The 13,491-nt window shown below is 33.0% G+C and overlaps 1 protein-coding gene across 4 annotated transcripts in view; it reads left to right on the top strand.

Moving 5' to 3' along the window:
* The window catches only part of DMXL2 (Dmx like 2), a 191,440-nt gene that overhangs the window by 88,287 nt on the left and 89,662 nt on the right, over positions 1-13,491 (top strand). For all 4 annotated transcript variants that reach the window (XM_053593872.1, XM_053593870.1, XM_053593871.1 and 1 more), the window contains exons 9-13: positions 628-802; positions 4,548-4,787; positions 5,264-5,538; positions 6,147-6,843; positions 7,518-7,639. In XM_053593872.1, the coding sequence (XP_053449847.1) occupies positions 628-802; positions 4,548-4,787; positions 5,264-5,538; positions 6,147-6,843; positions 7,518-7,639 (1,509 nt within the window). The remainder of the gene's footprint in view (positions 1-627; positions 803-4,547; positions 4,788-5,263; positions 5,539-6,146; positions 6,844-7,517; positions 7,640-13,491) is intronic.

The following is a 13,491-nucleotide window of genomic DNA, read 5'->3' as shown; positions in this document are numbered from 1 at the left end:
TTTCTGACTGCAATCTGAAGGTGCCAATATATATATATATATATATATTTTAAGAAAGGAAAAAACTGTTAAAATTGTAATACTCGATATATACTGATAACATTTGTTATCTTCTATCACTTATAATTGCAAAAGTCAAGTGTGACTTTTGAGTATTGTAATTTAATACAATTTTTTCTTTTCTTAAAATTTGCGTACATGCTTTTGGCACCCTCTATATTTAATTGTTCAGCTGACTGGTTAGTACTAAGTGAGAATTTTGGGAGCCAGTATTCTTCTTCCTGTTAGAAAGATTCAGGAATTGTTGTTGCTGTTACTGTTCTGCCTAGTAAATCCTATCTCATTACTGGGATGTCCTGGAAAAAATTATCTCTGGACTTCCTAGTATTAATAGGGTATTTATTCATGTTTTGAAAATATCATTAATAAGTATTTTTTAGCACCTACTTTTTGCCTTGAATTATAAAATTTACAGGAACTATAGAGAATATATTCAGAATTGTTCTACTGTGATTAAGAAAGTAATCAGGGTTTACAAGGAGGAAAATCTTAAAATTCTTAATAATCAAGAGTTGGCATTTATTAGACCTTCCAAAGTGGGATTCAGCAATTATTTTTCTATTTTAGACAATACACCGTTTGAAAAATTTAAGGAAAGGACAAAGAAGATCTTCTATACTTGTAACTCACACTGAATTAATGCCTGGCCAGATGGCAACGCATGAAGTTCAAAGACACATTTCCCACCAAGCAAATGCACTGTGTCATTTTCACATTGCAGCAAGTATCAACCCTGCCACAGGTAAAGGATAGTAAAGTATTATTTCTCATAAATAGATTGAAATCAAGTAAGCTAATAGAAAAGTGGGGCTACTTTTATAAGCTGTTCTTTATTTTATATATTATTCCATGTTGCCTTTTAAAATATGTCTGGATTGAAATAGTAATATAAGGTACCATTTTTTAAATTAGGACTATGGGATTCTCAGAGGATAACTTTTGGAAGTATTATGGAGTATCTTTGTCTAGAACAATGTTTTTCATCCTTTTTAATCTCATGACACAGTTGAACCTATAGTTAAACTCCCGTGGCACACTTAAATTATATTGATTAAAGAAATTAAAAGTAAGAATATACTTACTGTGCTTTGAAATTCTTTTGAAAATAATTTAATTAATCTTTAAAAATTTTCACGGTACACTTAAGATCCTCTCATGCACACGAATGTGCCGTGGCATACCAATTGAAAATCATTGGTTTAGAATATAACAAGGGTTCCCAGCAAATTAGAGTTTTAGTTGGAACTGGTACCACAAATGGTGGCAGTCTGGTTAATTAATGTAATTTCCCTCCCTTAATATTTTAATTCTTATTCCTTATTCTTGACTCTTTATAACTCTGTATATTGATATACCTTGATATTTTTGCCCCTTCCCCACTCTGTGGCTGAGAAGTATTTTGAGGCGGTTTCTACTCTGACAAAAGCATATTTGAGAGTTCCTGTTTAAGGGTATTGTGTTTTCTTTCAGCATGAAAACATTTGAGAAAGGCTATAAATTTCGTATTATATTGCTCATGGGAGAATTTGTATATATTGTTACAGTCATATGTTATTGAAATGGAAACCTGTTGCTTCAGAGTGAAGAAGGTCTTATTTTTAAATATTTGTTGATGTAAAGATGGTATTCAGTAAATAGAATTGCAAAAGTGTGATCTTTAGCAGTGGCTGTATAGATATACGCTGTCCTATACAGTAGCTACTAGCCCCAGGTAGCTATTTGAGCACTTTAAATGTGGTTAATCTGAAATGAGATGTGCTATAAAATACGCACTGGATTTCTCAAGGCAGTATAAAAAAAAGTCAAATACTTCATTAATAATTTTGTTTCATATTGATTTTTTGCTGTAATGATAGTATATTGCATACACTGGGTCAAATGTGATGATATAATTAATTTTATCTGTTTCTTTTCACATTTTATAATGTGGCTACTAAAATACTTAAAATTACCCATGTGTCTTGCGTTTGTGGCCTGCATTATGCTGTATTTCTATTGGATAGTGCTGCGCTGGCTGATTAAATGATTAATTATTCTCTTTTCTGATCTAGCATCTTAATTGTATTCTGAGAGTTTCTTTATGATATGAACTTGCTTTCAAGACATTTGTGGTTTAGATTTTTATATATATTTTTTCCCTTTTCACAGAACCTTTTCTTGAAAGATCTAACTTCAAAACAAAATGTAGTTAGTGATAGTCTGCAGTAAATTCAGTATATAATAGGAAGCTTGGTCTTTTAACTGTATGTGCGATTCTAATCAGAAGGAATAGGATTCTAGGATAGTTAGCTGTCAGTAAGCATTCTTTTATGTCAGTTGAGCCTAAGTACTGGGTATATTCTTTGTAGTCATTGGGCCTTGTTTTCCCCAGTACCTTTAATCTTCACCTTTTAACCAATTTTATTTATACTTAGCCTAACTTACCTACATACTATTTAAAAAATTATTTTGTTAAAAATGTTTAACATTATGCACTTACTGGTACTGCATATAAATATAGCATTTAGGGTGACCAAATTGACAAATGCAAACAATTTTATATTGTTAAGATTATTCCTCTTCACCTTTTTTTGGGGGGGGGGGATTTTTTCATCTTCAGTGAAGCTGAGAAAATAGTATGATGAAAATTCACTTAACCCTGGGTCATCAACCCTTAATGTCTTACATATATATGCTTTTGTTTCCCCCCTCTGCCTGTATATAAATGTATATATGTATATATATGTGTATATATATATATATATATATGTCTTTGCTGTATTTTTTCACTGAGCCATTCAGAAGTGAAGTTGTTCACATTACCTTTTACCTCCTAAATATTTTACATTACCTAAGTATTTCAAAATGTGTCTTTTAACGAAAAGGGGCTTTGGCTCTATAATACTGCTGTTGCATGCAAGGGACATGGACAAAATAATGTCATGTAATATATATTATTCCTATACAAGTATATCATCCTGAAACTCCTCTAATCTAGAAGAGTCCTTCTTAGTTATCAAAAAAAGTCACTCAGTCTCAAAATATTGTCTGTCAGTTATCTTTTAGAATGTTTTGCAATCTGAATATTTGTTCATCAGATTTGGATTCAGCATTTTTAGCAAAAATGCTATATAGACCAGGCAAGGTGGCTCACAGCTATAATCCTAGCACTCTGGGAGGCTGAGGTGGGTAGATTGCTTGAGCTCAGGATTTGGAGACCAGCCTGAGCAAAAGTGAGACCCCATGTCTACTAAAAGTAGAAAAATTAGCTGGGAGAGATGGTGCATGCCTGTAGTCCCAGCTACTTGGGAGACTGAGGCAAGAGGATAGCTTGAGCCCAGGAGTTTGAGGTGGCTGTATACTATAAGGCCACAGTACTCTAGCCTGGGGCAACAGAGTAAGACTCTTGGTCAAAAAAAAAAAAAAAAAAAAAGAATACTATATAGATGATATAGTGTTTTATAGTATTGTTAATTTGCAAAACTCTTTTTATATGATTTATTTTATCACAAAACCAGAACTTTATCCAGAAATTGGAAAGAACAATTTACGGCATTGTTGTAACATTGATATTTATTATAATAGAATGTCCTGTGCATTTTATCATTAGACTTTTTCACTTTTTGCAAAGGGCAGTTTGTTTTCTTTCGGTTAATAAGTTATTTATTATATGGATTGAAATTAAGCAGATTTTTTTATTTGAATTATTTTATGTGAAGTGATCTATAACACGAATTTCAGTTACTCCAAATGGAGAAATTCAGCTTTACTTAGAAGTTTGCCTGTCTTCCTAGGTTCTTTCTTGATGTTATTTCCCCACAACTTTTAAAGAAAATTTCAAATATTCAGAAACGTTGGAAGAACAGTACAGCGAATTCTTCTGTATACTGTATTTAGATCCAACAGTTGTTAACATTTTGCCACAGTTGCTTTATTTTCTCTCTTTATTCATGTGTGTGAGCGTGTGTGTGTGTGTGCGTGTGTGTGTGTGTGTGAGAGAGAGAGAGGGTAAAATTTCTTCTTAATCTTTTTAAAGTAAGTTACATATACCATGTATAAGGGTATACTACCCTTACATACATTAACAAGCATTTCTTAGGAATAAGGAAATTCTCTCACTTAATCATAGTATCATTATCAGACCTAAGAAAATGATAATTTCATAATTCCATTATCCAGTTCATATTTAAACTTTTCTAATTATCTCTTTTATAACTGCTTTTCTACTTATCTCCCTTATCTCTGTCCTGACACTAGAATTTGGTAAATGTTCAGATATTTGATTTATTTGGTTTTTAAATTAGTAATTTAATTTCAGATAAGTCTGTGTCATTAGCTGTTAATATTTACATTTACCATTAAATTCAATTAAAGTTTTAATCCTGCTGAAATTACGCTGACTTATTGTGCCTTTTCTGTGTAAGTATAGATTAGGCATTATAAACACTTATAGTATTTTTAAATAAATTAAAAATTTTATTGAAATTTTATCTTTTTTATTTCCACAGATATTCCAAATGTCTTGGTTGGCACTGTATTTAATGTCGATGATGGAAATGGGGGTTTTGTAGTTCACTGGCTAAATAATAAGGAATTTCATTTTACATCATCTACTGAAATATTTATGCATCAATTACGAAAACTTTCTGAAAAACAGGTAGATAATGAAAACGATGATGCTGATAGAGAAGATGAGGAACATTCACAGGAGGAAAGAGAGAGGGGTTTACACATGAAATTAGACCATGGTTTGTATCTTATTCCGATTTTTCTTTCTCTAAATTAACAACTTTCTGTGATACCATTTTTAGTTTGGAATTTTTCCTTCCTGCTCTTCCTCCTTTTTACTTTTCGGTCCCTTCCACAAATGTTTACTGACCATCTACCATGGCCCCGGCACTGTGCTAGCTTCTGCAGACATCATCTAACTCTCTGTGTTTCATCATAACATACTACTTTAACATTACTTTGGAAGCCATGTCCTTTTCTGGGGAATAGATTTTGTAATGGTAATAATAATGATAGTGTGAATGAAGTTTTGTTTATCTATAAGTAAGAAATATAATTTTCAATTCAGACAAAATAGTATTTGTTATTTTCCCTGACCACATATTGGAAAAGAGATTTCTAAAGACATTATACCATTTATTTATAGTCTAGTATGTAAATGAATCCTTATAGTATTATTTAATGTATATACTGATAAATATATTTTCTCGTTCAGATTTATCCTTGGATAGAGAATCTGAGGCAGGTACAGGATCATCAGAACATGAAGATGGAGAAAGAGAAGGAAGTCCTAGAACCTATTCACGACTTACTAGCATACCGATGCCACTGCCTACAGTTCTGCTTGATTGGAAGATTGAAACGCTGCTAACTGAATGGAATAAGAATCCTGACATGCTTTTTACAATACACCCTGTAGATGGTACCTTTCTAGTGTGGCATGTAAAGTATTTGGATGAATATAATACTGGAATTTTTAGACAAGTCCAGGTATATTTTATTAATAAAGAAATTTTTACATTTTGAAATAATAAAAAGAAATAGATATATAGATTTAGCAGAGTTTTAGAATTACTAAAAAATTTTGTTTTGATAAGCAACTGAGAAAGGGGATCTGGGACTATAAATTTTGCAAACTTGGTTAGTGCGAAGAAATTTAATTTGGCTTTGAAATGTAACAATATTTAATATATATGCATTGATTTTTCTGGAAATTTATAGTATTTTGAATATGATTAAGAAATTACCCTGAAAATATGACTTTAGGATGAGCTTCTCCCTCATTTTATTAGTTAAATCAAGCTACCTTTATCTGTTATCTTTCTCAACTTTATTACTATTTATATCTGTAACTATGGTCATTCTGATGTGCAAGCAAGGCACGTGAAACCTATTTTTTCTTCAGTCTTCTCTTAGGTTATGAATAGAGATATGATATTACATAAATAGAAGAAAGCAATTGGACTATAAAGAGGTTGAAATGGTATTTTTTTCTAGGAAGCTGAGATTTGGTACTTTGAAAATAGTTGTGTTTTTGGAAGACTGTTTTTGAGAGGAGGCAGAGTATTTACGCTGAATCATATAATTGTGTTTTTCAGGTTTCTTTTTCTTCTCGGATTCCTGTTGCATTTCCCTCTGGTGATGCAAGCTCTCTTAGTAAAAATATCATGATGTATGCCTGTATAAATGCTACAAAAGATTCCCATCACACTCAGTTACACCAAGAGATGATGTCTGTGGGCGGTATTCACGGATCACAGCTACAGTCTAGTTCACAGAGTACAAATATGAACATTTTAGCTCCCACAGTAATGATGATCTCGAAACACATAGATGGTTCTTTAAATCAGTGGGCAGTCACTTTTGCTGATAAATCTGCCTTTACCACTGTCCTGACTGTATCTCATAAATTTAGATATTGTGGGCATCGATTTCACCTCAATGACTTGGCATGTCATTCAGTTTTACCACTGTTATTGACATCCTCTCATCATAATGCTCTGTTAACTCCTGAATCAGATTACCAGTGGGACTCAGACAGTAAGTTAGTTAGGTTAATGGATCCTGTAAAACATTTAAAAGGTTCCTCGAAACAGCCTCTTAGAAATGCAGCAACCCGTACATTTCATGACCCAAACGCAATTTACAGTGAACTTATTCTGTGGCGGGTAGACCCAATAGGACCTTTGTCATATACTGGAGGAGTATCAGAATTGGCTCGGATTAATTCTTTGCATACCTCAGCCTTCTCTAATGTAGCTTGGCTGCCAACTCTTATTCCCAGTTATTGTCTTGGTAAGTTTTCATTTTATTGTGATATTAATAAAAGCTTTTAAACTACTGTGTTCTATGCAAAGTGGTTTATATTTGTATTTGTCATTATTAACATAAATTTTTTTTTTTTTTTATTGTTGGGGATTCATTGAGGGTACAATAAGCCAGGTTATACTGATTGCAATTGTTAGGTAAAGTCCCTCTTGCAATCATGTCTTGCCCCCATAAAGTGTGACACACACCATAAATTTTATATAGTCATGATATAAGGCATGAGACTTATTTTTAGAATTTTTTGAAGTTTGTTTTTATTTTTTCCTCCTCATAACCTATTTTTAAATTTATTTTTATTTTTATTTTTTTAATTTTTTAAAGTTTTCTTTTTAATAAACATTTGACTTCTCTTTTTATTTTATTTTATTTTATTTTATTTTTTGCAGTTTTTGGCCAGGGCTGGGTTTGAACCCACTACCTCTGGTGTAGGGGGCCGGTGCCCTACCTCTCTGAGCCACAGGCGCCACCCTTAAAATTTTTTTGGTCATAATTTTGAGTCCACTTATTGTGTCTGTTTAATTTTGACTCTAGATCATGGTTATGCCTAAAAAGAAAAGTGTGAATATCTGTTTCTCCCACTTCAGCCAGTAATAAAAATAAACCACACATTATAACCCAAATCTCTTATTTTCCTTTCTCAGGAACATATTGCAATTCTGCAAGTGCTTGCTTTGTTGCTTCAGATGGCAAAAATCTGAGACTCTATCAAGCTGTGGTAGATGCAAGGAAATTATTGGATGAATTGTCAGATCCAGAATCTTCAGTAAGTATTAATCTTTATTAATACTATGTCTATCTAAACTGATAAGGTAGTCTCTATTTACTTTGTCTAGGCCTTTTTTTCCCCTACACTCTAATGTTCATTGTCTAGGACTTTTACTTGTTGCTATTTAGGGAGTAAGCATAAGTCTGGGCTCTATAGTACAAATTTATATTTTTCTGTTTATTTCTAAGTAGATGTATCAAAATTTTAGTCTACATAACACATGTCAATACATTTTATATATAAAGAAATGAAAATGAAATTTTTTTCTAAAATGTTGTTCCTGACATTTTTCACTGTTTAGTTTGGTTCTATTAATCTTATGTTGCTCAAAACAACAGCAAAGAAAAGATTTGAAGGCATCTTTACCAAGTTACATGTTTAGGTTGGGAAATTTGAACTTTTATAAGTTTGATTCACCATTTAAAAAAGTTGTCTGGTTAGAATATGTTATCAGTGGATAGCAGTACCTTATTCTGGCAGTTCTGTATGAACTGGAAGTACCTAGATTTGAACAGTGAATTTTCCATTTACCTATAAAAGCTTATCTCCTTATGAAACAACTGTTCTAATAAAAACATTTTCAGCATTTTTGACTATCTAGTATATGCCCCTAGATGTGTAGGGAGATTCAGAGTATAAGTTTCAGTGTCTGCCTTTAAGGAGCTTTTAATTTGGTTAAGGAAAGACATTACTAATAAAAATTTAAGTAAGTTTAAAACAGAAGAAGAGATGTCTAAGGTTGGTATTTAATTGCCAAAATGATGGTTTGAGTAGTGTTGCATGATTTGGAGGACAGAGAGATCAGATAGATTGAGGCAGACATAAAAGTCTAGTAAGGACAGTATTAAGCTTTAGGAAGACAAATCCTTTGTCTTTACCTGACTGAGAGAATGTCCTGAAAGTACTTGTGGGTGCAGGAAAGTATATGTATAAAGTTTGTTCCAGAGAAAGTTAGAAAACCATCTGGACTGGAACCAAAGGTTTGGCATAGAGAAAGTCTGAAGAAGTAGAACCATAGAATTAGAGTTGGGAGACACATTAAAGGGCATCTAACTAACAAACAAGCCATGTGATGATTTATTCCCTTTTACTACATTCCTGCTGATGTGTCATCTGGCCACCAGTGAGGGAAATTCAACTCTAAACGCAGCTCAGTGGGTCTTTGAATTACTCTCACTGTTACACTGAAATTATATTTGTTTTCCATAAATTCTACTATTAGTCCTTGTTTAGAATAAGTCTAAACTCTGTTGTATGTGAGAGAACCTTATGTATTTGAAGACTACTACTAGTAACCTTGGAACATTTTTTCCCTTGGCCAGACCTACTTCCCCACTGCCCATCAAGTTTCTTTAACTGTTTTACATTTGAACCTGGTTACTGTTTGAGTAGGCAGGTTGGGGAGCCTGGAGCATGAAGGAAACTTATGGCATTCCTGTCCTTAAATGTGGCCTTTTGACTGAATCCAAATTTTACATAACAAATCCTTTCTTTAAAAGGTATACAGCAGAGAATGATGAAGCCTTTCTTTAAAAAGACGGATCTTTAAATCAGAAGGCTATAAGGTTTGCCACTTCTGTGGAGGCTCTCATTAGATATACTGTTATGTTTGGGCAGTTACTCCATGTTCTTTGTATGTAATTAATTCATGTTGAGCTGACTTTTTTTTGTTTTGTTTTGTTTTTGAGACAGAGTTATACTTTGTCACTCTCTGTAGAGTATGTGGTGTCATAGCTCACAGCAACCTCAAACTCTTAGGCTCAAAGTGATTCTCTTGCCTCAGCCTCCCTGGTAGCTGGGACTATAGGCTTCTGCCACAATGCCCAGCTATTTTTTAGAGTTATGGTTTTGCTCTTGCTGAGGCTGGTCTCAAACTCTTGAGCTCAGGCAATCCATCCGCCTTGACCTTCATCTGACTTTCAATTAAATATCCCAAAGTTTTTTTTGTTTTGTTTTGTTCTGTTTTTTGGCTGGTAAGCCATGTCTTCTCCATTGTGTATTTTGTGCATTTGAGTTTGGGGCCCAAATATAAGCCTATTTTTCCTACTATATTTCATCTGGCTAAACTCAACAGTCTAACCTCTCAGTATTTTTTTGAATCTAGATTCTATTATTCCATGTATTTTTTATTGTTTTATGACTTAAACCACCAGCCTATTTGATGAGAGTTATTTCTACATCTTCATCTAGGTCGGTTATTAAGACAATAAACAGGATAGTTCTGAACAAAGAGCGTAGCAGTATATGTTTGAAATCTTTCTCCATTTTTATTGTCTGGAATACTTCCCAGCTTGTCCCAAGGATTTCCATGAGGTACTTTGTCATGTACTTTGCTGAAATAAAATATTCTTGGTCTATCAAATCTTCTGTAGTCATGGAAGGAAGTCAAATTTATATAAGATGATTTGTTTTAATACATAATAGGTTTAAAGTATATACCTTGACATCTCTTTATGTCTGAAATATTGCATTAGATAGATATCAGGCTCCTTGATCTGGTTTACAGAAGTATGTTGTTTTTCTTTTTGAAAACTGGAACATTTTCCAAGTGCAGCATTCCTCATGATTTGGGGGATTCAGTATTTTCTTATGCTTCTATTTCATTTCCATTGTGGTATTATTAGCTGTACTCCGTTACTGTTTTTGATGATTCTGCTAGGGTTTACAATACGCATCTTTAACCTTTCATAGTCTGTCTTTAAATAACACATAATTATACCATTTCAAGTAAATGTGAACAACTTACAACCTCATCCTTCCATTAACTACTTTCTTCTTCTTTTTCTTCCTCTCCTGCTTTTCAGCATATGAGCTCTGTACATGCTTTGTTAGGTTTACACCTAAATATTTCAGTTATTCTATGATTGTAATGTTATTACATTTTTAATTTTGGTGTCCACATATTCATTGCCAGGATATAAAAATACAATTTATTTTTGTATATTTATTTTGTATTCTGCAACTTTGCTAAACTCATATACATAGTATTAATTATAGAAATTGGGGATTTTTCATGTAGATAATCATTTCATTATAAAACAGGAACAATTTTATATCTTCCTTTCTAGTCTGTATGGCTTTTATTTATTTTTCTTGTTTTATTAAACTGACTAGACCTTTTAGCATATGCTGCTTAAGAGTTATGAGCTTACCTTATTGTCATTTTTAGAGGGAAAACATTTAGTCTTTTACAATTCAGCATACCGTTAGTTGCAGGGTGTTTTTTTGGAGACAGAGTCTCACTTTGTCACCTTTGGTAGAGTGCTGTGACATCATAGCTCACAGCAACCTCATACTCTTGGACTCAAGTGATCCTCTTGCCTCAGCCTCCCAGTGTAGCTGGGACTTCAGGTGCCTGCCACAATACCTGGCTATTTTTTATTTTTAAGAGACGGGGTCTCATTTTTGCTCAGGCTGGTCTTTAACTCCTGAGCTCAAGCAGTCCACCAGCTTTGACCTCCCAGAGTGCTAGGATTATTGCAGGTTTTGTGTAGATGTTCTTTATCAAGTTGAGGAAGTTTTTTTCTAGGTTTTTAATTTTTCTTGGTATTTTCAAAGAACTAGCTCTTTGTTTCTCTTTTGGTTTCTCATTTTCATTGATTTCTGCCTTTATTATTTTCTTCTTTCTGGTTGCTCTGGGCTTTTCTTTTTGGTTCTTTTTCTAGTTTATGAGGTAAGAGTTTAGATTTTTTTATTTTAAGCTTTAAAAAATTTTCTAATGTGTATATTAAACACTGTATCTTTCTCAGTACTGCTTTAATATTTTTATATATAATATTTTCATTTTCATTTACTTCAACATACTTTTTGATTTACCTCGAGAATTTGATTCCCAGATAAGTTAAAAGTGTGTTATTTATTTAAGTGTTTGGAGATTCTCCTGTTATTAATTTGTAGTTTGATTCTACTGAGGCAGGAGAACACACTGTAACATACTATATGATTTCAGTCCTTTTAAATTTGTTGAGGTTTGTTTTATGGCCCTGGTCATGGTATATCTTAGTATATGTTCCATGAGTACTTAAAAGAATATGTATTTTATTGTTGTTAGGTAGAATGTAATAAATATTAGGTAGATTTTGTTTTGATTGATATTACTGAGTTTTTCTGTATGTATTCACTGATTTTCTGTCTAATTCTTCTATCAAATGAGAGAGACATGCAAATCTCCAACTATACCTGTAACTGTAATAAATTTACAATTTAATCTAGTTATAACTATAACTATAACTGTACTCTGTTACTGTTTTTGATGATTCTGCTAGGGTTTACAATATGCATTTTTCCTTTCAGTTCTATAAATTTTTGCTTCACGTATTTTGCAGTTCTGTTGTTTGGTGCATATATACTTAGTTCAAAATCAAGGTGTTGGCACAGCCGTGATCTTTTGGAGGTTCAAGGGGTGGATCCTGCATTGCCTCTGGATGTTCTTTGATTGCAGCTGCATCATTGCAGTCATTCTAATCTGTCTCTGTCTGCACAGGTCTTCTTCTTACTGAGTGTCTCTGTGTGTTCTCTTCTTACAAGGATACTAGTCATTGGATTTTACCCCCACTATACTACAGCATCACCTTCTGTTAAACTAATTATATCTGCAAAGATCCTCTTTCCAAATAAGGTTACATTCTGAGATTCTGGGTGGACATAAATTTTTGGGAGACACTATTCTATCCACTACACTACACTAACTTTTCTTCTCACCAGTTACATTTATAGGTGCATAGTTAGGAACCTCCGAAGTCTCCCGAGCCTCCAGACACTCTTGAGCCATTTTGACTTTCACACCCTTCTGCCATAAGGAATTCTGGGATTTTTGCCTTTGTAAAATATGAGCCTTGCCCTTACTTTTGATAAAATGACTTGATTACTTTCTGTCAAGTTCCCGTTATTTCTGCTTTCTGTTCTTCCATTTTTTTCTTGCAAGTTAGAGTAGTAGTTCTTCTAATTACTTCTTCTATTAATTATGAGTCAAAATTTAACAAGAATTTGTCATATGCTTTCTTATTCTTCAAATGAGATTTTTAGTAGATGCTGAGTTAAGGCTAGCTTTTTAAATATTACATGACAGACGTGAAAAGATTTTAATTTTGTTCTTAGGTAAATTTTAGGGATTGTTTTCTTACTTTCATTTTCATTGATTTTTCAACAGGGAATTAAACTGGTTAATTTTTGGGATAGAGTATATGTGTTGGTAGATACTTGGAAGCATGGAGATAGCAAGGAATGTATTAAGGTCAGTGAAACATTTGGTAAAATAAATGTGAACTAGAGTGGGGTTTGGTAGGCACTAGGAAAGGAGAAGAGCAAGACTTAGTAGTTGCTTGACTATGGATATAAAAAGAGATAATTCGAGGTTTCTCGTTGGTGATAGTTGTTCTACTAGGTGTGGCAAGATACTTCAGAGATGTCTAGGATGAATTAAATGTGGGACACATTGAGTATGTGGTTTTATATTCCTAAATATGGTTTAGATAACTCTTTTATAGACATTTAGAAATAAATTCCTAATGTTTCACATTAGGTACCAGTGTACATTTGGGATTTAATATTACGAAGATAGTACTTGAAGTCATTAGATCTCTAACGGCATTAGTAATAATTTATGTTCATAAACATGACCGTTAATCAAGAAGTGATGTATGTTTAGCAAACTGCTTCTGAAGACAAGGATTAAGGCATTCGAAAAGGTTTCCTATCCAGAATAGTGAAGATACAGTTGTTTTGTTGCCTAAGGAAGAAACTTTTGAATATTTTTGTCTAGTGATGCTAGATAAGTGAGAGCTATTCATTCAAGTTTTTAGGGAGTACTTTTTAAGGTATTCTACAGTTAAAGGGAGAAGTCTGGTGTT

Source organism: Nycticebus coucang, chromosome 6 (assembly GCF_027406575.1).
Source record: "Nycticebus coucang isolate mNycCou1 chromosome 6, mNycCou1.pri, whole genome shotgun sequence".
In the NCBI taxonomy this organism is placed as follows: domain Eukaryota; kingdom Metazoa; phylum Chordata; class Mammalia; order Primates; family Lorisidae; genus Nycticebus; species Nycticebus coucang.
This window is presented reverse-complemented; position numbering and strand designations above follow the sequence as displayed.